Source organism: Bactrocera latifrons, unplaced genomic scaffold (assembly GCF_001853355.1).
Source record: "Bactrocera latifrons isolate USDA-ARS-PBARC rearing strain unplaced genomic scaffold, ASM185335v1 scaffold_68, whole genome shotgun sequence".
NCBI lineage: Eukaryota > Metazoa > Arthropoda > Insecta > Diptera > Tephritidae > Bactrocera > Bactrocera latifrons.
The window spans coordinates 1,051,413-1,075,910 of record NW_017537356.1 but is presented as its reverse complement, the minus strand read 5'-3'; the positions used below and the strand labels follow the sequence as shown (position 1 = coordinate 1,075,910).

Below are 24,498 nucleotides of genomic sequence, written 5' to 3'. Positions count from 1 at the left end.
AAATTAAAAATACGCGAAAACTGAACACAAAATTCAAAATAAACTGCGAACTTAAAAGTGTGCTATTTATGTGTCCACTTCAAATCAACACTATACTCAATMAAATTGCTGCGTAAAAAGTATAATAGGAAATAAACGGTATTTTTGAACAGCGAAATGAGCTTCATAACGGTAACAAGTAGATACATGCCATATTGTTATTGTTCATCAACTTTACGATTAAAGAAATGAGAAATAATATTGGATTCGGATTTGTGCTATTTATGTGTCCATGGCTGTACATACGCATGTACATTAAAAATGTGGAGGCAGGCATCTTGCAAACGTGACCGTTGTCACAACATTTGCATATTGAATCTCATTACAAAGTTACATAACTTAAAGAATTATCTACACGTGTAAATGTATAAATTTATATACATGTGTATGTATATGTACATATGTCGATATGTTTTCTAAATATTAATGGTGTTTGTACTGCATGTATGAAATTAAACATCAAATTTCTATGGATGACTTCACGCCCAATTAAAACTAATTGTAAATTCATATGCCATACTTTCTAATACAAAACAAAGTTTTACAAAATTTTGTGAAATACTACATATACATATGTATGTACATTCATACATACATACATAAGTAAAGTTTAAGCTGAGAATCACTCATACGCTCCATAAACTTCGGGCTGCATTCAAGAATAGCGTTACCTGATTATTTCATATTAATATGTAAGCATGTATGCATTAATATTTGTACATAGTGCGAAAAATTATCTATGTAATAGTCTTCACCATACCATTTTCCGCTTAAAATAACTGTTATTGCACTTTTCAATGAATTAACGTTCAATAAAAATGAAAACTCTAATTAAAGATCGTCGTTCAATTAAAGTCGGTTTGAACACGCAATTCCCACATGACATTCATTATTAGATAGATGACTCGCAAGTGTACGACCATTATTGGACCATTATGGGCGGCTTATGCATGCATGTGACACAACAATTACGGTAAAGTGCTGTGCGTCTTGGAGTTGGCCAATATTTATTGTGATTGACGCTGTGCCCAAACAACAAGTCGTGTGCTTAATAATATTATACGTATGTACATATGTACGTATGTTGTAGTATGTACATACTAAATATGCAAAAAAAAACAAAAATAACTAAAAACCAACCTTTTAAATTACGTTAACAGCGTTAACACTAATTTTACTCTATTGAACTTTTGGTTGTCGAAAAATCGGATCGGTAATCACCGTTTCTTAATAAAAAAGGATTGAGAATCCAAATACATTACGTTTCAGACATTTAAGCTCATAATTCATAACTTAAGCACAAAATGGTTTTGTTTGTACATACTTATGTATATATGTACAGATGTACCTTCATATATGATGGTGTAAGAGGGTACTTGACCTCTCCTTATAGTATATGTATTAAATGGTCATTATTGTGCATTAATTGTATATGTATACACTTACGTATATTTTAATTAAAGATAAGCAAAATTTCGTATATACATATGTACATATATTTTTTTCATATGTATCATTCCTGCGAGTATGACGACAATTGCCACTTTAATTCAGAGAATATTACAAATATGTACATACATACATACATACATACGTATACATTCGTAATAAAAGCGATGAAACCCATTTAAATCAATTTTAACTGTATAGTATGTTTGTATGTATGTATGTACATATATTATTAATTTTTTAGGCATTTTTTGTCAAGAATATTTATTTCAATTCTTGCGTTCGAAGCTGTGAAATTTTTATTAAAGCATGTGTATTAAACGCAAGTAGCGCTACTAGTTATTTGCACACTAATGAACGCAGACACAATAAGTGCTTAAGATAAAATAACTATCTCACTGAATATTAATTTTATTCCAAAAAAAAAAAGCTAATAAAAGCACACGTCACTTGCAAACCACCTGTATTTTCCCCCTTCAATAATTCCGAGCGAAGAGTCTGGGAAAGTAGGTATACAGTTTAAATATACCGACATATAGTATGTACATACATCAATACAAAGAATTTTCATATTTATTGATGATTTACATATTTTTCTTCGATTTCTATAGGCCAGGCTTGAGTCATACAAAACGCAGGGAAAGATGCTGTTGTAAATATATACATACATATGTATCTACATACATATATATGTACATATAAGCAACCGCGGTTTCTTTGAATGCATGTGACCGGCGTGAGAAATACTTATGTATGTATGTATGTATGTAAAAGCAAAGTCATGTAGGCATATACATACATACATATGTATGTGTGTGATATATAATAATTTTGCCTGCCCTTTCCTCACGGAACTAAACCAATCACTGACATACATATATACATTCATATGTACATATATTTATTATAGAATTGATGATTAATTAGAAGAGCACCCAAACGTACAAACGCATGTATGCATGTGTATTTGTATTCGCATTGTCTGGTTAAAACGAGTTACTATTTGCTCCAATTTCATGGAAGTCAACTTAACGTAATTACAATCTATCAAGTAGTTGTAAATATACTACATTCTTAATTTATACCGGCGTACACACCTTTTAAACATATGGACACATGCATATTTGCAAGTTCACCATATGCATGCAATTGTGAAATTCAGAGCTGTGAAATCGCTGGATCTGGGAATGCATCCATTTGAAGAAGGTAAATAAGACAAAAGTGCGGACAAATACACATTTATGTACATACATACATATATTTAAATGCATGTGTAAACAACGCACAGCACCGTTACGAAAGCAGTGTTTATATGAAATGTCATGGAAGCTACATATATGAATATTTTTAATTGATATTCAATTTGCTTAATTTTTACTGTTAAATTAATTGCTTGCATTTCTGCTGCTCAATTAAAATTACAAAACATTTCAATATATGTTTAAAAGGAAAAATTCATATTTATATGTGAGTATGTATACCATTTTTATGTCTATAACATATGCTTAGTTTAACCTACTATAATAAGAAATAAACGATAAAGAAAGTAAAAAAGATAAATAACATTAATAAATGTAAATAAATCAAATTTCTTTTTTTTTTAATTTGAAAAAAGTGTTCATTCAAATTTAAAAATGCTGTATACCAGTGCGGGGTTTGCGTTTTCTATAAAAAATGTTATAGGTAACCCTGTTAGTGCGAAGCAAGAAACTGATACATGCAACCCTGCTCAGCACAATGCTGCCAACTTTTGCTGAAATCAACTCAGCACTTTGGCAAGTCTGTCCACCATTTTGACTGAATGTTGCCACAATCGAATTTTCGTGTCAAATACCTTCGGTAGTGCAAAAGGTTCGGGAAAAAAATCAACTCGGTGAAAAAGTGTTGACCAACTACAGCGAAAAAGACGCGAAAAGTTGAAACTCTATTAATTTTTTTTTGCAATATGAACCCAAAGCGAGCCAAATTCACAACACTGACTTCAACGGTTAAAGAGGAAGTGGTTCCGGTACTGATTCATGATCCCAATGCTCCAGATGGTGCGCAATATGCATATGCTACATTTACCTCGGCGGAAGAATCTGAATCTGCGGTTGAATCATTGTCTGGAACACATGAAACGATTGTAAGCACACAAGAAGTGATAATTGATGAACATGGACGTGCTGTGACCATTCAACAACTAGTCGACAATCATTCTGTCGAAGAGGTGGAGACCGTGGAAGAAAACGATGGCACACATACCATTTTACATATTGTACCTTCATCGCCAATTCCCGAAGAGACGGGAACTGAAAGCGGTGGAGATGGTGATGCCAGCCTTAGCCCAACTGATTCGATGGGCAACCGTTCTAAGACTTTTTATTGCCCAAATTGTGGCAATTGCTACAGTGCTGCTGGGTCATTAAAACTACATATGCGCGCTTGTATGAAGCAGCGTGAAGAGGTTCCGCCAGAACAAAGAAAATGTGAAATTTGCAATAAGGTATTCAATTCAGTTTCGTATTTAAAAGAGCATATGATGCGACACACAGGTGAAGGCCCAAGACGATGTACTCGGTGTTATAGAAAGTTTATTGACGAGGGTAAATGGAAAGCTCATATGGAGAGCCATAAACAACAAGATAAGCTAGACGCGGAAGCACAGGCTTTAGCTGAACAGCACGGAGGAAAAAAGATAGTGGTTAAAGAGTTCACATGCTCATTTTGTTCACAAAACTTTACGGTGGTATTCGAAGAAGGCCAAGTAAAACGGCGTTACGCCTGTGATGAGTGCCGTGAGAAGTATTCCAATGCGGAACAATTAAAACAGCACAAACAAATGTTAGGAGAGAAGCGCGATTTTCATTGTGAACGTTGTGGGCGCAAATTTGTCTTTGAGGGTTTCTTACAGAGACATCTTCCAACTTGTGATGGTACAATTAAACGACGACGGGACATGAAGTAATAACTGCATGTGATTTGCGTCTTCGCATAATCTCACAAAAATAATATCAAAGCTACGCTACGCTATTTAGATCTACGAATTAATAAGTTTTTTCCGTACCTTATGTTATTTGTAACTTGTTTATTTCATTTGCTAGATGATACTTTGTAAATATGTCATTTAAACCGTTCGATATATCTGGAGGCAACGTTCGACGGACAGTACCAACTTTAGATTTGAAATGCGTCCTCGGTTCTTGAATATCTTTTTTTTAATTCTATGACACGTAAATTTTTGAATTAATAAAGAAATCCATATTAAAATAAAGCTGAGTTACTTTTATTTATTGGCTAATCCACTGCAATTTCGAAGATTTATTTCGATTTTTACCGAATGGCGTTAAAAATAAAGATTGAAAAAGTGCTTAAGACCACAGTTTCAGATGAGCGCGCTTGGCGTAGGATTTGTAATCAGTATGGGCATAAAATTCCTTGAATAGGGGAGTTACAAGTGTGTCTTTAGGAAGGGTCTTGTAGACGGGCTCACCATACCAAGTACCAACCTGAAAGAGTATAAGTTTAGAACTGAAGTGATACAATTTTTACATCTTACCTCCCAACCGGGCACATTTGCCATTAATTTGGCTTCTTCGTCGCGATTACGGCGTAGTTGCTTCAGAAATTCACGATCACGTTCTGCTATAAGCAAGGGATATATGACATTTTGGGCAGAACGATTTTCTATCTCTTCACGATGAATTTGCTTGGCAGTCAAATAGTACACATACATTCCTGCGGCTGTAACAACCGCGTACCCGGCCAGCATTTGAAAACCTGCATTATAAAGGAAAATTAATATAATAACAACAAATGATGTGTTACGTAGGGTTCTTGGTACTCACCTGTGAAATAACTCTTGGCTGGAACGCGCAGATATGGAATTTTCTTATAGCCACCCGTTGGGGGCATATCCTGCTTCCTAGTGGCACTAGCTGCAGCCGACATTTTACTAACTTCTTTACCTATTAATGATAATGGAATATTAATAGTACTTGACAATTTAATTTTAATTTTTTCTTACTCTTATGCTTAAAGAGGGAAAAATTCTCTGATTGCCAAACGTCAGATTTGACGGCTGAGCTTGCATAACAACAGAAATGCCAACTTAACTGAACTGTCATTTACAGAAATATCAGTTGCGTGCCGGAAATGCTTATAAAGTCATTAGGATGTTTCGTTTAAATAGCTTTATTTTTAAATAATTTTATAGATTATAATTACAAATACCATCAAAATATTTTTACTGAATTTATTTATTGATACGAATGCACATATATACATTAATTTCTTTAAATTATCTCTCAAATATATAATCCAAGGATTATAATAGCAGAATTGACATATACGGTTTTTGGAACATGCTCTCATCATCTGCCATGTCTTTAAGGGAATGCCTATATACATAAAAACTTCTGAAACTAACTTCTTTACCTAATGATTATAATAGAAAATTAATAATTCTTGATAATTTAATTCTAATTTTTTCTTACGCTTAAAGAAGTGGGAAAATTTCTCCGATTGCCAAATATGCTCTCATAACACTGTGGAACATTTTTGCGATTATCGTCTGGGGGATGAGAAATTCCAAGTCAGGTTGATGGTACTAGGTCAGTACAGTACAACCCTCAAAGGGTTTGGCGTTCGTATGTGTCAGTTTTTGTTTATAACCTTTTAAATTTGTTCCTTATCTTGATGTTTTTTCGCTTAGTTGTGACATTTTGACAAAAAAAAAAAAAATACGTTTTTGCCAAAATGTTACAACTAAGCGAAAAAACATCAAGATAAGGAACAAATTTAAAAGGTCATAAAAAAACTGACACATACGAACGCCAAACCCTTTGAGGATTTTACTGTGACAAAAAAAAAAAATACGTTTTTGCCAAAATGTTACAACTAAGCGAAAAAACAACAAGATAAGGAACAAATTTAAAAGGTTATAAAAAAAACTGACACATACGAACGCCAAACCCTTTGAGGGTTTTACTGTACTGACCTAGTACCATCACCCTGACTTGGAAGTTCTGACTGTTAGTTGTTGTACTGTGTAATCAGCCGTGCCTTTAAAGGAATGCCTATATATATTATAGCATAAAAACCTCCAAAAACCGAATTATGACGACATTTTAAATACTATTTGTATGAACAAAAATTATCAACTGTTTACTTAAATATTACTGTTTTTATTTATATCATGGTATTTCTATAAAAACATTATTTTATAGGTACAAAATTTAATTTAGTTAGGAATTGCTTCGATACATATATCAAACAATATTCCTATTGTTCCTGTTAATCAAATATTAACTTGGTCAAACATCTTCAAATTGAGCTTAAAGAAAACCAAAAACTGTATGCTTTCTCAGTCAAAACAATAAAATCATACTCCTTGCAAGCCTAATTCCTTTTTGTAAATCAATAGAGTGTCTTCTAATATTTTGATTTTCGTGCAACCTAGCATTATAATTTGCAATATAATGGAGGTGTAAATTACAATATTCAAAATTATTTAAATGCTTAAAAATCTACCATGCGCATGATTATACAGCGCAGAGGGACAATTAACTAATAGTAGCTATTGTTTACTTAATAAAGGCTTCTGGCGGTATTTTATTTTCCTTGTGCAGTTTGTCAAACACAAAGGCAGCATGATTGTAATCCCAATTGGTTTCCTGTAGACATCTGTAAATATTGTAATTAGTTTTCGCACTTTCTACAACATTGAAATGATCAAATATTATATAAACTCACTTCGTGCTCCATTCGATGTTCATATTACTTTGTGCACATAACGATTGCACCATTTGTATTTTTGTTGCCTCATCAATGCTTACCTGTGGCGGTTGCAGTGTTGCAGCTGCCGAAGTCTACGAGTTGAAAAAATTAAAAGAGGAACAAAAAACAAAATATCGGATATACTCACGCTAGGCTGGTTGATATGCAATCGGTTCTGTAGGCCAGTAGATAAGCCCGAACTGGGTGTCATGGCTTCATTGTTCAATTGAGGCGTGGTAGCGGTCTCTATCTTCTTTTTAAAGAAGCGCACTTGGTGTTGTGCGGCTACTGTGATCAGCACCATTTCATTTCGGATGCAAAAGCCGCTGCCTGCGGGCACAATTATGTATTGTCGCTGGAAATAGCGTAATTCTTCAGTAACTTCATCAATTTCTTTGAATAAGCCGGCCACAGTGAAAACGATCATTTTCGGCTACAAGAAAAGAACAATTAAAATTAGCGTAGAAGCAAATGGTCGGTTGCTTACGGTAAATAATGTTAGGTCTACGGTGAAAGAACGTGGATAATGCTTGGTTTTAGGCAACTCGGCGAGCATTGATACCACAGCAAGACGCCCAAAACGTAACTGGCGCACCTTTGTATTGTCGTCGGCGTTTTGACGGCGAAAATCACGATTGTAGCGCCAATATTTCTCAAGCCTGAAATAAAAGAGAGTTGAGTCAAAAACAATTATTTGCTTTCATTAAAATCTCTGTCGCCATACCGGCCTACTTGACTCGCTGGTGGCACGACCAGTGACAGCATCGCTTGGTCATGGTAAGCATCAAGCAAAGGCTGACGATTATCTGAATCGAATATCAAAAAGTACTGTTCCAGGAATTGACGTATAATTTCAGTGCCATTTGGGTCGCAAAGGAAAGAAGCCTTTGCATGAGGGAGAACCGCAACTTCTTCACCCACATCGAACTGAATCATCGGCGTCAGTTCTTCACCGTCCTAGTTTTAATGGGCAGAGAGAATTATTAACACATGACCAACATATTAATAAAAATGGAATTATAATTACCAATTTCTTCAATTTTGGAAATTTGCGCTGGATCTCCCTGCGAATGAATATATCTTTGTTGGTATAACTGGTTAAAAATATATACAACTACAATTGGTTATTCCCAACATGCAATTGAGCTGACTAAGCAGCAAAGGTGAAAAGTGGTAGCTAAATATACCAGCTTCTGGCATTACTTGCGGAAATATTGGAAGCAAACTTAAAGAATTTCTTTGGGCATAGAAAAAATGAACTGTGTGGTTAAGGAGCGTTGACTTAGTGAACAAATTTGGCTAAAAGCAAATATATAAAAAATGAACGCTGTGTCGAAATAAATGGGCCATCGACCTTGTTACTCTCAAAGGATAGCTATGTGGCGCTCATGTCGGGATTGCAGGTTGCTTTTTTCATGTTTTATACTTTTTTGCGCAATATATTTTTTTTATTTATTTATTTTCTTTTTTTTTCTTTTAAAGAACTGAGCCACAATAAACATGTGTTGGCCAATCGCCTTTCTGCAATGAAATTCGCGAGAATTTTTTGCCGAGTCCCGTTGACGTTCCTTTTTATTTTTTATATAATTTACTGATATTCAGTTATTTAGTTTTGTTAATTCAGTTTCAAGCATTTGGCTGCAGCTGGTGTTTTTGCAGGTTCACGCCTAGCAATGCGACACCAATCTTACAGCTGCACATGAAAGAAACCTATGTTTATTTATAATGGCTCGTTGCGAGTTGTTAGCGCTTTCAAATCAATCTACTTCGTTGACCTCAGAACTTAACAATAGCCCGCCAGCCATGTACGCAAGCGCATACATCATATAAACGGCGTCTGCCACATGCACAAGTGTGTAGTGGTTGTCAAAAGGCAGTGGGGCAAAGGCTGGTAATTGTTCTTTAAAACGAGGCAACTTAGAAGCTCAAGACGCAATTCTTTATATCCGATTTTTGATTTTCATATTTGTTTATAAACTCCAACTTACAGCGTAGAGTTATGTAATTTTGACATGGAAGTGTCCACGGAAACTCAGCAAATTAATTTACCGCTAAATTATATAGCCGCGAATATTTTTTAAACAGTTGATTGCTTCTCAGTCATTGCGCTGTTTTCATTTTTTTTTCCTTTTTTCTTTCTCTAGCTCTTTTTTCTTTACTATTTTCACACGGAGCGTCGCTTAGCTTTAAACGAGCTACAATTTTAGCTTCTTCTCGGCAACATTTGTCATATATTTGCTTCGCATCACAATTACTTCCTCCTAACCAATATTTATCATTTAAATTTGCTTTAACATTGATTATCAAACGGTCTGCGGATTTCGCTGTATCTTTTCAGCTTTGCTCTCACTCAAGTACAAAGTAACCAGAGCCTTGGTGAAGTTTTTCAAGCACATTATTTGGATAATTAGTTAATTTCTTTAAATGTGGTAAATTTCAATAAAATTCTCTGAATATTGCATAGAAATGCACTTTGAAAACTTCACCAGCGCTTTACATCGATCGTTCTAGTCGAAATTAATACTTTTTGGAATGCATAAAACATGAAAACATATTAGAAAATCAAGTAAAATAATTTGCGTATAGTATGTAAATATCAGTTGAAATTGCTGGACGCATGCTTAGTTTGCCAGCATGCGCATGTTCTTTAGACGCGCCGCAAGGATAGCAGTCGCACAGCCGTTGAACAATTAGCTTTTTTCCAGCATTATACAATCCGCCGTTAAAATGTGTTACAGCAGTCCGAGAAGCGTTGCGGTCAACTCCGCGTGCGCTCCTCCATAACTTCGCAACACTCTACCATCCATTTACGGTTTTCAACCATTTTCATGCGTTGCACCCAGTTGCGAAATTTAGAAAATCAATAGCTCGTATACCTGACGTAATGCGCGTGGTCTTTGTAGCGGCCGCAGAGTCCATTATTTTTCAATACCAATTCGATGAGCGGTACATGACGTAGAGCGATCAAATGTGTTGCGGTCGGTATCTGCAAGTAAGCGTTCGAATCTGAAATAATCTGAAATACGGCTAAAACACGAATCCATTAGGCACTCACTCTGTTATCAGCCAAATGAAGGATGCGCAAGTTTGGCAGACGCGTATGTGCATTCTTGAATGCCTCCATGGACGCTATGTTGTTGTTGTTCAAATTGAGCGCAACCAAATCCGGTATATTCTTCTCCATTATTTCGATCGCCGCCGACATGACATGTGAGCGAAAGATGCCGCAAAATATGCCTCGAAAATCCGGATCTGTATGGAAGCTGGACATATCTAGCGCTTTGGTCTGAGCATTGTATCGTTTTGCCATGACCAATTGCATACGGGTTTTTAATTGGTCATTGATGGGCGTCTGAGGACTGGAGGCACGTACGCGTAAATACGGCCTGAAGCCATCGGGCATTTGCACAGCGCGCTCGAGTCCATCCAAACGCTCAGCAACTCTATGATCATCCACATAGAATGAGACGTTGTTCTTTTCGCTGCGCCAATAGAGCGGTATCAGCTGCTCCGGCTGTATGGCGCGCTGCAATACGCTCACAAGTTCCTCCTTGGCATACCGTTGCCCATTGTTTATCTGAAAGAGAAAATAGAAGAACAGTTATTCGATGCGAAGTGGTTGGCGCTTATAGACTACATGGCGCCGGCAACTGCCGAACTTTGTTCACTGCCCAGCACAATATGTAGCATAGGGCAACAAGCTGTTTTCCCCATCATGCGCATTGGTTTGACGTTGCGAAAACACTTGACTATAGCAGAGATATGTCGATAAACGATTGGTAATCTTTATTGTAGCCTATGGCACACGGCAATGTATTTCTGTTTTAAGTGCGCTGATAAAACAATCGCTGGCAACAACTAGATGAGGTGTACAAGTACAGAAATTCTGCGACTTCAACGCGTTAACATTCACGAAGACAACGTCGCGCTACACACATTTCACTTAAACGACCAAAAAATCGCCAAAAGCATGGTTGCAAGCAGCAACAGGAGGAATTAAGTTTCTAATAAAGAGCGAAAGTCCAAAATGCGGCGGATATTTCCGTGTGGCTGCTGTTCTAGAGAAAATCTGGATTCGGATGACGATTCAGTTTCGGGTCACTACTGGTCTATATTTAACATGAGAGGTGAACTCAAGTCGCCTGAACAGGTGAGTGGCAGAAAAGCTGTGAATGCGTATCTCACTTGACCATCTAACGGAATTTGCAGGGAACACTGTCCACGGTAGTCACCACAGAGCCAGGTGCCAACACGACAGCGCACAATTCTGTGGAGGATTTTGTGGACATTGATTTCCCAAAGGGCAGCTTTGAAGATGACCGCTTCGGGGACATATCGGCGACAATATTCAAGCGAAGTCAAATTTAGTTTTCTTTTGTAGTTTTAAATAGAAATTATTGATTTATAGTTTTACGCAACTCTCTAGCCAAAGGTACCACAAATATAACATTTCACCGTAAAATATTTAATTCTTAAGATAAGCAAATAATTCCTAAGATTATGCAAAAATATTTCACAATTAAATATTTGAACCAAATGTTACTTTAAAATTTACAAAACTTTATAAAACGAACAGGAATCAAGTATTTATGTTGCTGTTGTTATAGCGGCAGAATTCTGCCGGACTGACAGCCTTTAGACGGATAAGAAATTCGGATCCGTTCTGGTTACGTAGACCTGACCATTGTGGGAACAAAAAAGGAGTCAGGCAGTCGTGCAATTCAGTCCGATGAGAGAACAAAGCTACAACCCACCCAGGTGCTCTGCTAAGCCACTTTTATATAACATGGTCGTCATCAAAAGGGGAGTCTCTGATCCGAGGCTGTTTAAACGTTTCCATTGGGGGCCAGTAAAGGGTTAAACAGAGTGTTGTAATTACTGGAGAGGCACAATATACATATCACGAGTCGCAGTGCATTACTCAAATTTCAATTAAATCAAGGATGTTACCAAGAGGGGGAAAAATAAACAATATATTCGAAACACGAAAAAATATATTTATAAAAATGTCGATATTCGAAAAAAATATGCCAGTTGCAAATATTTTCGAAATCTATTCGGCAAACCTGACGAAACACTTGAGCAAATAATAATATGAAACTATTTTTATGGAGATAGAGTACAAGTTATTTGAAAAATGATTCACTGAAGTGGAGTGAAAATTGGTCAAACGAGCGGTTTTTACATACAAGAAAACTTGGCAACTGATAACCACATTTATTGCGAATTGATTGTGGCGCTGTGACAAATATTTTCCTGCACATACACACCGTATCTGTAGTATATACTATGTATACATATATTCATAAGTACTCTCATATATGTAGATAACGATCGATAAGTAAGTCAAAACCGTAAAAAAATAAAAATGACCTCAAAATATAATTACAAAAATACACAAAATAATAAATAAACATTCAAATTAGCTGACTGTATTTGTGTCTAGTCAAACTGGGGGAAATTTATCAACATTCCTGTCTTTAGACACCTCCACACACCAATAAGCCAAAACTAAGCCAAGTAGGAGAGACAAAAAAACAAAAACAAATACAGTTTGTTTTAAAAAGATTTCTTAGCTATGAATACAACTACATACATATATTATATAATATGTATGTATAATATATGTTAGTAAACTCACGCAGCAGATCGTAGCACAAAGGAAGGCCGCGACCGCGCTGCTGCTAGAATTGCTGAGAGCTGACGAGTTGCTGATAAGACACCAGGAGCTCAGTTAATATATACAACCACATGTACACATACAGAGCCGCCCATTGACACCGCTCACCGCTAAACCCGAGGCCGTTACACTTGCCAAACGGTTATACGGTGCTCCGGAGTACACGGGTCGGCAGTGTGCAGGTCATTCGTTGACATTTTTTAAATTTATTTTTATTGGCAATATATTATTCGTCAATTTATCACATGGCCCGCTTGAAACGCGTACACCTGAGTGAATGTACATAGCTATGCATGCATACTTTTGCTTATATTTAACGGTTGAGTACTTAATGTGAATGTGTAAGCTTTTGTGCACGCATTGTTGTTGCATTGTGTGAGTTGTTTGGCCGTAACTCATTTATTTAGCGATAAAACCGCATAGATTTACCACATACATGCATATACATAAACAAGCGCCGGCCGAGTTAGGAAGGAGTGCAGCTCGGCCCCTTACGACGTTCAGGCCACCACCTACAATCGCGTCACTTACTCGTATATAACATACTCTATTCAACAATAAATTCGGAAAAGTGAGGCGAGTAAAAGTGAAATTGACATACGCTGTGCAACTGTGAGACGGCGACGTTGATGAAAAAGATCCTCAGTGCTTCAAAGACACTTAAAAAGCGCATACGAGTAAACAGTATTGCATACTTAATATACTCTACATTACGTATAAACAGTAAATAATAATAACCATGGGTGGCTGCTGTTCAAAGGATCCGGATTCACAGACTTCCTGGAGTCCTTCGGAGACGAAAAATGCGGTATGAAACGAAAGACAGTGAATTATAAGAAACTTGTTGAGGAAGTGCGTGCATGGTACTGTGAAAATGGTTAATAAAAACTATGAATTTTGTAGTTTTAGAAGGAAGTGTGTTTCGAAAATCATGTGCCTACAAATGTATAAGCGTTATTCAGAATACTTGAGCTTTCTTATACATGAAGTATTAGTCATATGAAATATTCTCAACATGAGTCAGAGTCGCTTAATCACCTAATCGCATAAGTAAACGGTGTGAAGTGGGGCAGAGCGGTAATGGCGGTACGTATCAAAGAGAGCTAGTAGAGTTGTTAACGCCAAGAAACGTTTACCAGGTCAAGGCTAAAATGCTTACATTTCAACTTTATATTAAAAGTAAGTACCAGCAATTAGGGATTCAGTGGTCTCGTAGGTAATTGGCTAGGCTCATGTAGTTTGAAGTCAGCATTTGCCGGGTTTGACAGATTTTGTACCGTGAACAGGGCATATTCAATTTGCCACGAATTTTTGTAGTACCCAGCAGGTAACAACGGATACCCCATAAAGAATATATATCTGTGAATGATCAGCGAGATGAGATGAGTCGAATTAGCCATGTCCGTCTGTATATACGCCAACTACGACTTGAAATCTGCACGCGTTGTTTTCTCAAGAAGCTGCTTATTTGTCGGAACCGTTGACATCGGACCACTGTAGCATAGATCGCCCATATAAACCGAGCAATAGGAATCTAGAGCTTTCATGGAAACTTTTTCAGTTGGCGAGATATCTTCACGAAATTTGGTAGGGGTTATTGCCTAAAGCAATGATGCAATCTCCGAAGAAATTGCACGAATGGAATCAAGTTTTTGTATGGTAAGTTTTTTTATTTAACAAAATTTCCGAACGAAGTTTAGCGGAGATTATTATCCAAGCCAGTGCAATAATATACGAACAAATTCTTCAGATCGGATGGTTTTAACATATAGCTGCCATACTAATTGACCGATGAAAGTTCCCACGAGAGTCGAGTCTACATAACCGGAATGGACGCGGACTTTTATCCGGCCAAGGACGATCAAATCGGAAAAATTCTACCGCTACAACAACAATTAGTTCCTTTTAATTTGTAAAGGGTGGTACAGCTACGCTGCAATCAAAGCGAACGTTTTCACTGGTTTCTTTTTTCAATTGACTTATTTGCCCTTTTGTACAGCAATTGAGTGTTGTAAAAAGACTGCATTAACCATTGAAAGTGCAAGTTTGGTACACAGAGCACATGCTCACAGTTTTCGTTATCTTCAAAAGAGACACAGTTGGGTGGAGTCTTCGTTGTTATCATAAATTATACAGAGTCACATCAAACAACTCTTAAAGCTTGCTGCCAATTTTAGCACAAAGTAGTACACTTTTCAGAATACAAGTTAGATTAAGCGCATTAGACATTTTAGACATTTATAATGCAGTACATGCTATATAAAGCTTGTTTACACATTTATGTACATGCATATGCGCGCACCTTCGATATATTATACATACATACGTAAGCATGTGTTGACAAAAGAATTTATTTATTAAATTTCTCTCGTTTCAGAGCACAACGTCGACAATTGTTGCGCAGCCAACGAACGATAGTACTTCGGCTGGAGTGTTTACGAGCACGTTGGTTGTGCCCGCTGACACAGAAGGCATGAGCTCGGAGACGACGACAACAACTATTATAAAGACAACAAAAGTCACAGAGACTGTGACGACCTCGGAGGAATGAATGCTGATAACGCCACTATGAGCGGCGGCAGGAAACGAGTGAATAACGACCAAATAATAAACGCATTTAGTATTAATTTATACACAATTAAGTAACACATATATACATACCTACAGACTTACATATGTACATATAATATATACACGTACATATATAAGCACAGAGTTGGACGAACCCAGTTGAAGAAAGTACACAGTACAATTAATTATCTAACATACCATGAAAAATATTGTAGAAGACGAGTTCTTTGTAAATAGACTTTTTAATACGTGCAATAAAAAGTAGTTTTCGATAAAATTGTAAAATTCTTGATTTCATTCTAGATTCCAATGCCAGTCATATTTCCCTAAATCTTAAACTTTTTGATGAACGCTCGAAACCAAGCAAATAAGTGAGGAATGTAAAAGGGGAGTAAGATTTCGCCGCCGAAAGTTGAAACGCATTTAATTAATCGGACAGTGCATCGTTAAGTGCAGCGTAAAGGCGTTGATCGAGAAAAAGAAAACACAGTTATTCTTATTATGAGCTGGCTCAGTAGTCAAGATCAACATTGCGAGCCTGCTGCCTGCCCTGCACCGCCCTTGAAACGCGCGTCGCCGCCTCCTATCCAGTTCTAATCAGCCGATGCGCGCCGCTTTAATAAGCGCTCGTATAATCGTGAATCAGTTTAGTTCAAATACCCGTCGCGACAACAACATCCCTCTCAGAATCAGAATACAACGCGCACAACAGTTCTCATATTATTCAAATTTTAATTTAATTCAATAAAAAATAAATTTAAATTCAAATTCGCACCGCAACGTGTATTGATTGAGCGAGTTGTTTTCCAACGCTTGTCGCGCTTTTGCTACAAATTATTCGTGAAATTGATTAGTTGTTCATTTTGTTGTTGGTGCGCGCGTGACATATGGCGCAGGTTTTGATCTCGATAGTGGCTGCCGTGGTGGCGATTAGCAGTTTTGCCCAAGGCTTCGTGTTGCCGCACTACGCACAGATCATGGGCATCGATTACGAGTACGCCGAGGAGACGCCGGCAGCGCCCACCCCAACGCCCAGCTACATAATGCGCATCGCACAGTCCAATGAATTGGGCGAACCCGGTGTGGCCGAGGTCACCAAATTCATCGACGCAGCGCCAACCAATCAACCAGACAGCGCGAAGCCTGCTACAAACGACAGGCCGAAAGTGATAAATAATAAGAGTGCAGCGGATACTACAAGCGCAGAGCAGCGGCGGCAAGGCAAGACGCTGACCTATACAGAACTCGACAAACTGCTGGCCAATTGGCAAATGGATAAGGAGCGCAATGCTTACGAGATGCAGGCCAACAAACAGTACGGACTCAATGCGGGCCACTACTGACGGGGATCAAGCAAGTTTTGTTTCTTTATGTTTGGGGAAAATGCTGTCTTTTTAGTGCCGATGTATGCATGTTAGCAACTGCTGCTTTAAGTGTGTTGCTGATAACGGAATGTAATGCCCATTGCCATTACTAAACGGGACGGGAGGGGTTTCGGTTGTCTAAAATCAATATTTGCGTTTGATAATTGTTTTATGTTAAACCATTTTGTTAGTAAAAATGATCTTCTGATTGTACCATAACACCGAAGGCGAAGGTTCAAACGCCTTAACTGTGTCAGCTTATAAATATTAGTTTAGTTAGAATTATCTCTTCCAAATGCCTTGTAATCTTTATCAGAATAAAATAATCTACAAAAGTTGCTATCAAACGGCTAAGTACACAAATAAAGTAAATTTCTGCGTACATTTTATTTCGAATCTAATTGGAAAAAATTAAAACTCTCCTAGATAAGATAAAATATAAAATGCTAGAATGTGGGGTAGGTGTCATCTTGCAACTCATTTTCAAAATTTCATAAAACTTTTCAAGATTTCACAAATATATAATACTTTTTTATTATAACATCTTCTTTGAGTACCACTTTTTATTAAACTACAATCTAGGCACAGCCTGAATGTGTCGGACGATTACGGTAACTCATTCGCATAATCTCATTTACATATAGACACATTATTGGCATAAATAAGTAAACAAATCAATTGGCTAAAACAATAGGATTGATTTATTGAAACAAATTGAAATCGCAACTTTGTTTAAAATTGTGTCCACATCTTCAATACTAATGAAAACAAATAAATTGCAGTAGCGTATTTCAAGATGTGGCGGCTACATGTTGCTTGTTGCCATTTTGCAAAATCATATCTCCACTGCAGTTCGGTATTTTCTCATTGTTTTCATTTCCCTCGAGGTTCTGCTTGCTAAGATCGGTTGCATGTGTGTCACTTTGTGGTGTTGGTGTCTCATCTTCCAAGTTGCTGGGTGTTGAAGACTCGCCTCCGATCTCAGAGCTCGTTCCTGTCACTACCACAACGGGCACTTGTCGATTGCGCAACCGTCTCGCTATGGGGGGGACAAAGAGATCATATTTGATAGTGGTGCACGCGCTGTCGGTGTAGATGTGTGCATTCGAGTCCCAGCCCAGCTTGGCGTACAGCCAGGAGCATACCAAGCCCATGAAGAACGTGACGAGAAAGCCAATTGTCGCATACCACATATATGAGATTCGATAGAGATAGAAATAATGTGGCTCCGCTGCTTCCGCCGTTAACAGTCGATGTGTGAAGATGTCGCTGACGTATGATGTTGGTGGCGTCGCAGGACAGCCTTCGGTAGAGAATTCCAGGCTTATCGGCACAGGTCTGGGTTGACCAAAACCAATCCAAAAGCAAAATGCCAGGCTGGTGAGGAGACCGGTTATTGCCCCCTTCTGATTAACAGATGTGCAGTACATGCCGAGCGTGAATAGACCCAATAATGGACCGCCTACAATTCCAAAAATGGAAAGTGCAGCCTGTAGAACACCAGTTAGCGAACCGGCTAGGAATGCGAGACCGATACATCCCGCACCATAAATCAGATTGAAAATTTTTGAAAACCATGTGCTTCTGGAATCACTTAGAGTTTGTTTGGTTTTCCACAGTAGCAATGGTTTTATGTAATCTTCGACAGTCACGGCCGCCAAAGAGGAGATAGCAGATGAAATTGTTGACAAACTTGCGCAAAATATACCCGCAACAAATAGGCCCGACAATCCGGGAATGTCTGACATTGTATCCACGACGAAAAGTGGCATCAATTGATCTCGTGAGGAAATACGACCCTGCAATAAGGGATCACAGTCTTTATAGTAATAGTACATACAGAGTCCGGAGAAGCAGGTGCTGCAACTCAGTAGCATCAAAATTGGTAAGTTCCACCATAAAGAAGCTTGCGAAGCTTTTAGATTGCGCACCGACAACAACCGTTGGACCTGCGTCTGATTGACGCCATAAACGGATAAGTACGTGCTTATGCCACCAATGATTTGTGTCCAAAAGGTATGGCGAACTGTTGGATCAATACGGAAATCCGAAAAATTGATGCGACCACCTTCATTTGCAACACGCCAGATCTCACCCCAGCTTCCCGCTTTGATGGTGGCGAAAATTATCACACTAAACACGGATACAAACATTAGCAGCGACTGGAAAATATCTGTGATTAGCACCGCCTTCATTCCACCCAATGTGGCATAAAAGGTACACACTACGCCTACGAGAATTACTGAGAAGTTTTGATTTAGGCCTGTTACGGCTTCAAGCGCTAGTGCTGGTGCATACAATACAATGCCCATGTAGAGTGTCATTTGAATTGTGTAGGCGAGAGAGGCGCACAGTCGGCTAGCATAGCCAAATCGCAATTCCAAATATTCGTACACGGATGCAGTTTTAAGTCGAAAGAAAACTGGCAAAATGAGGTAGACAGCTGCCGGTGTGGACAAGACGTAGGAGATATTGATGAGCACAAACATAGTACCGAACTGATAGTTTTCCATTGATACACCTAGCAGAGTGACGGCGGACATGAAGCTAGTCATAAGGCTAAAAGCGACTGGCAGGATTGACATCTGGCGTCCAGCAAGCAGGTATTCCTTAGTGGTATTCTGCTTCCCGCCGGTCACACGATAATATACACCGATACCGGCTGATACGATCAGAACAAGTACAACAATTCCATAATCGAGGGCACCGAAAGTGGCCATTTTATTAGATGTGGTTAAATGCACCGGGAAAACTTTACAATTAGCATTAAAAACTGCACTTTTATAACGTGTGACCAGTGCAGTTTGCTCTCCTTACTGCAATTGTAGTTCAAGCGGGAGTCTCTCACCGGCACTACAGTACGGATATACAACACACGAGGTACTGATTTAATGACTTAAATGTTCCAAAGCTAATATTACGCTTTCTGGAGAGTTTCACCTCGTTAAAATAATCTTTATTAGCTGTCCGACTGTCGATTTTTTATCTGCACTTGATAACTATAATTGTGCTGTTTCAAGTGATGTTTGCACAATTTTAGTAAAAGTTGTTGGCTGATACTGATGGAGTTCCACGCTAAGAATACTAACTTTTTTTTAAATTTTTGATGCGGGCAAATTTTCTGGACGCAACTGATTCAGTACAATTTGTAGTTGAAAAGTTTTATAAACTTCCGCGCTATCGCCGTGTAGGCTGCTGACAAGAGTACTGTGGGAAAACGGAATTTGCTCTCATAGTATCGAGCACCTGTGCTCGCCAAGAAATTCATATTTACATTGTTGCGAATACAAGGGTGATTTTATGGCCACTGTAGCCAGTGGCAGAGGCTAGATCAGACAAAAATATGCAATGGCTGCTGCGCCAGTGATACCGCCGTTTATTAGCAATCCAGCAGATGCAAATACTGTGTTCGATATTTGCTAGCACATCTACATACGTGTTTATTTTAACCTTTGTATAAATATAATTAAAATTTTTTACTTATTGGTCTGGTACACGAGTATGCTGTTCTTATTGAATTTATACATTTGTGTTTGCTTTTGGATTATTTTATAAACCGGTGGTGTGTGTATCTGTTGTTTATTTGTTGTTCTGATACTAACTTTTGCTTCTATTTATACATGCAGCTTTACATTTGTTTCGTGCTTTTTTCTTACGGAGGGAATCTTTGCGTGGCAGAGTTTCGAAGCGTTGCCTGTTGTTGCGGCAATCCCTGTTAGGGTGGCAAACTATGGTTAGTTGGCATTTGTGGCTTCGACGGGGTCACCCCATGGAGAGAAGAGCGTTAGATGAGTGACAAGGCATATTATCTGGACGTTTATGACTCTAAGTGTGATGGTGGTGCTGTATCCTTTACGGAAGCTATATTGATGGTCTGCTAGGTTCAGATAGTGAGTGAAGGTCGGGAATAATGAAGCCTCAAATATCTACTGGGGAAGGAAGAGTTATGGATGATAAGACCCCGTTTTATTGGTGGGGTTTCCAGGTTTCATATTTATTCCGTTGTTGTTGTTGCTTTAACGGTTATTCCGTCGCCGTTAGAATGGCAAGGATTATCTAAGTTGTAGGTCGACGTCATCTAACGGGAGGCCCTAGAAACATGCTGTTTCGACGGGGTCGGTCCAAATGGAAAAGGGTGTCAGATAAATGGGGTTAGCGGGGCATGCAAAGAGGTAGCCAGTGTCATGAGGAGTCTCAAAAATATGCAAGAAATATGTTGGATATATCGGGGTCTATTCTTGACAAATAGGAGTTTAACTTCCTACAATATCAAGAACGAAGCTGCGCTAGATTCACTCTCGTTTCTTGCGGCAACTCTAGAATTTTGTCTGCAATTGGTGGTGATTTGGCTCCAAGAACGTCATTCACTGAAAGAGAGTCGGTCAGTGTTTGTCGGAAGTTAGTTGCATCCGAAGTCTGGCCGGCGTATTGTTCGATGTCGTCGACGTAATTGAGGAAAGACCTCTTGATGTCCTTAGGAGGCGTTTCACTTCAAGCAGGTGACTGCAGGGGTGATTTCTGCGAAAATATCCCAGCAGGAACTGCCTGGAGAGGAGTTCATTATGCTTCCTTACTGCGATTATGTCACTATGTAGGTGTTCAATGAGAGACATCAGGAGGCATCCTGTCGTAATGGGAGTGCAGTGTTCTGACAAGTCTGAAGCTTCTTCATCTGCGATCCACTGCATCCATATTAGTGCTGCGTAGTTGAGGACCGACCAGCCGATTGCCTTGTAAATTGCCAACAACGTTTCTTGGCGATAATCGCGATCGTATGAGTGAAGGAGCATACTCTACCAAAAGTTAGTAAGGTCAAGTCTGTACTTTTCGTCCAGTTGGTAAATATAGTTGCTTTGAATTTGGTGGGGGAAAGAGTTAAGTTCCGTTTACCTTAGAACACATGCCATCCATTCCATTGCCCGACGTCAATATCGTGCAATCATCAGCGTACGAGGTTAAGGAAACTCCCTTTGGTGGCTGTGGTAGTTTCGAGATGTGAATGGTTGTCAGGTTATGCTATTTATCAGACCAGCATTGATTGCTACGAGCTTTTACTGGTACTCATAATACAAAAAAATAGCTTCATGCTAAACTTAAATTTCTCTCTTTAACTATTTCGAACAAAGAGAGGAACTGTGTTTCAGCTCTTGTTTAATATATAGTAATATATATATAATAAAGAGTATAATAATAAAAGAAGTCAAACTTTACAGCCATGTTTTATTAATTAAAGTTTTAGTGTAGGCAAATAGAAAGACAAATAGATCTAAGGCATAATACTACAGAAATACTAAACTTATTTTCCTTAATTGTATAAAAATTTGTTTCAACTTACCCAAATTTGATACCAGCCAAATGGAGACTTTGATAAATGCATTGTATTTCCAAACTTTTTTCGAGGTATGGGTGAACCTTTACGGCGTGTGTTATCCGGCTGTTCAAGTAAAAGGATTTAAAATTTGACCACAAAATTTCTTTTTTCAAATTATTATGTACCTTGGAAGTTCCTGGCATATCACCCATATCTTCATCATCTTCTAAGTGTGAACGTATGGCTATCTCAGCCATTCTCCTCTTAATACCACCTGAATATTGCAGTAATGATGGTTTGAAGCTAACCCGACGTGTATTGCGATCTTTCCGTGTGTTATCACGTTCACGGTCACGATCGCGATCATCTCGATCTTAAGAAAGGAGTAAAAATGATATAAAAAATTTAGCACATTATTTCACAAACTTACCGTCCAAATCATTAAATGCTACGAAACGTGAACCACTAGGTCCGTTCATATTAGCACGACCACCACGTTTTGGCATTTCGATCTGTTTTCAACTCTTATTTCTCAACAATATATTAAATGATAAACTCTTATTAATTGCAAAATTTTAATCAACTTCGTTATGAAAATTATGTGCAAATCTTTTGGAAACAATTACACAAATCTCAAAATGAAGATTTTTATTCTGTTCGTTTCCAACTCCTTCGTTTTTGTGAAATTATTTGACAAGTTTGGGTATTGCCACATATCTAATACGCATGATTAATTAAAAATTATTAAGGCACAGTTCGGTAACATTCAATTTATCGTTTGTTTTATGTAAAATGATAGGCAAAATAAAACTTGTTAAGAAAATAATAATTAGTTTAAATTAATTGTTGAAATGATAATGAAATCGTGAAAACAATTCGCAGCCTTGAAGTAATTGGCAACCCGAAAATAGCAGCGACATCTGCTGGCATATTTTACAATTTCCAGTTGCATTAATGGACTTTCTGCTATTTTGTGCCTATACATTTGTTGGCATTTACAAAAGTAAAAAAGTAAATATTCGATTTTTTGTATGTAATTTGTATTTCTATTAAGTGTGATAGGTATATAAATTACTACATATATTTTTTACATAAGTGTAAGGAACAATTTATTAGTACTCTAGTTGATGTGGTTAAAACAATGGTTATAAGTTAGCCCGATTTTCCACGGTGTAAAACAACCTTGCTGCTCGCATGCAAATGTATGTATGTATTTGTGTGAAGCAACAACAGCAGCATTGGTTGGAGCCCAGTTGGGGCCAGTTGAGCGCGAACAACGAAATAGAATGTGTCGTGTCGAAAGCTGTTGTTGTCGGGTGTTTCCATTTTACGAATTAAGCGTGTGCAATTGAACGGAATGTGATTTGTTTGTTGTAAAATATCCTAAAATGCAATGAAATTAAAACTTAAAGCAGTAACTTGCGAATAAGAATATAAAAACAAAAGTAGATGCCGCTAAATGTTACTTGTGTCTTTTATGAGATATATTATATAAAGGTTATTGTTAAGTGTTGTTGTAGATGCTGCTGTAGCCGTAGTTGTTGTACGCATTGTTTTGGGTAATTGTTGCTGCCGTTCATAATAACAAACATTACATATTGGACGGCCACCAATTTGTGATTGTGCATATACTTAAGTTTAATTCGATTTTGCCACTCACTAAATTGTCAAATTGCATACATACATACATACATAACATATATAGCAATTTTGACAATTATGTTTGTTTTTGACAAGTGGGGGAAGCATCACAGCTCTGGTCCATACAAAATATTGTATAAACAAGTGTCGTAAAATTAAGTTAAATACAATTCATTGACTATTCAAATAAATCTTTGCTTTTTGACGTAACGCGGTGACGCTACTGCTTAACACAACAATTGCGTGGGAGTGCTTATTTGTTGCTTTCATTAATGTCGCTCAAGGGAGCATTGAAAGTTTGGCGGTTTACGAAATTACAGAAAATTGAAGTCGCTGTACTATGTTTTTACTTAAAAAGAGGAAACAAATATTAAGCGTATGTGAATGCGGCGATAACAATGTATACGGAGATTTTAAGCACTGGCATATACGATGTACATACATATGTTTATTTGATGTATGAAAAAATATAATTTCATTGAAATCAGCTGTAAAGCCTGCGCGTTGTGTTAATTTACTCGTTAAACCCGTTAAATGATAAATATGCTTGCACGTATGTATATGTATATAGCAATGTATGCAAAACGGCAGCGCTCGTTCGATCACCTTCTGTGCGCGTGTGTTATCCCTGTGGAGCTGCTGCTTTGGTGCTGCCGTCACGTTAACCCAAACAATATTTTCAAAAC

At 37.8% G+C, this 24,498-nt stretch overlaps 5 protein-coding genes across 6 annotated transcripts; 2 read left to right on the top strand and 3 right to left on the bottom strand.

Moving 5' to 3' along the window:
- The first annotated feature begins 3,272 nt into the window (after positions 1-3,272).
- On the top strand, positions 3,273-4,741 carry LOC108975653 (zinc finger protein 225). Its single transcript, XM_018944322.1, has one exon. It carries the CDS (start codon positions 3,434-3,436, stop codon positions 4,433-4,435), a length of 1,002 nt encoding a protein of 333 aa, XP_018799867.1. The 5' UTR covers positions 3,273-3,433; the 3' UTR covers positions 4,436-4,741.
- LOC108975654 (NADH dehydrogenase [ubiquinone] 1 alpha subcomplex subunit 13) lies at positions 4,532-5,570 on the bottom strand. Of its 2 annotated transcripts, XR_001993885.1 has the most exons (5): positions 5,495-5,570; positions 5,316-5,435; positions 5,027-5,247; positions 4,752-4,976; positions 4,532-4,691 (listed from the first exon to the last, which is right to left on the bottom strand). XR_001993885.1 is itself a non-coding variant. In XM_018944323.1 (4 exons), the coding sequence occupies exons 2-4, from the start codon at positions 5,416-5,418 to the stop codon at positions 4,839-4,841; spliced, it is 462 nt and encodes a 153-aa protein (XP_018799868.1). In that variant the 5' UTR covers positions 5,419-5,435; positions 5,495-5,570; the 3' UTR covers positions 4,732-4,838. The 2 variants fall into 2 exon arrangements, 1 of the variants encoding a protein (XP_018799868.1); XM_018944323.1 differs by lacking the exon at positions 4,532-4,691 and having other exon boundaries at positions 4,732-4,976.
- A 1,331-nt stretch (positions 5,571-6,901) lies between these two features.
- On the bottom strand, positions 6,902-22,839 carry LOC108975680 (nuclear RNA export factor 1). The gene is made up of 11 exons (XM_018944370.1): positions 22,602-22,839; positions 22,357-22,544; positions 22,196-22,294; positions 10,301-10,822; positions 10,122-10,231; positions 8,273-8,309; positions 7,970-8,202; positions 7,733-7,904; positions 7,394-7,678; positions 7,222-7,337; positions 6,902-7,152 (listed from the first exon to the last, which is right to left on the bottom strand). Exons 1-11 carry the CDS (start codon positions 22,675-22,677, stop codon positions 7,053-7,055), a joined length of 1,938 nt encoding a protein of 645 aa, XP_018799915.1. The 5' UTR covers positions 22,678-22,839; the 3' UTR covers positions 6,902-7,052.
- Positions 13,103-15,781, top strand: LOC108975683. Its single transcript, XM_018944372.1, has 2 exons — positions 13,103-13,733; positions 15,303-15,781. Exons 1-2 carry the CDS (start codon positions 13,665-13,667, stop codon positions 15,474-15,476), a joined length of 243 nt encoding a protein of 80 aa, XP_018799917.1. The 5' UTR covers positions 13,103-13,664; the 3' UTR covers positions 15,477-15,781.
- On the bottom strand, positions 17,539-20,313 carry LOC108975682 (putative sodium-dependent multivitamin transporter). The gene has a single exon (XM_018944371.1). The coding sequence runs from the start codon at positions 19,578-19,580 to the stop codon at positions 17,652-17,654; it is 1,929 nt and encodes a 642-aa protein (XP_018799916.1). The 5' UTR covers positions 19,581-20,313; the 3' UTR covers positions 17,539-17,651.
- Positions 22,840-24,498: the final 1,659 nt, after the last annotated feature.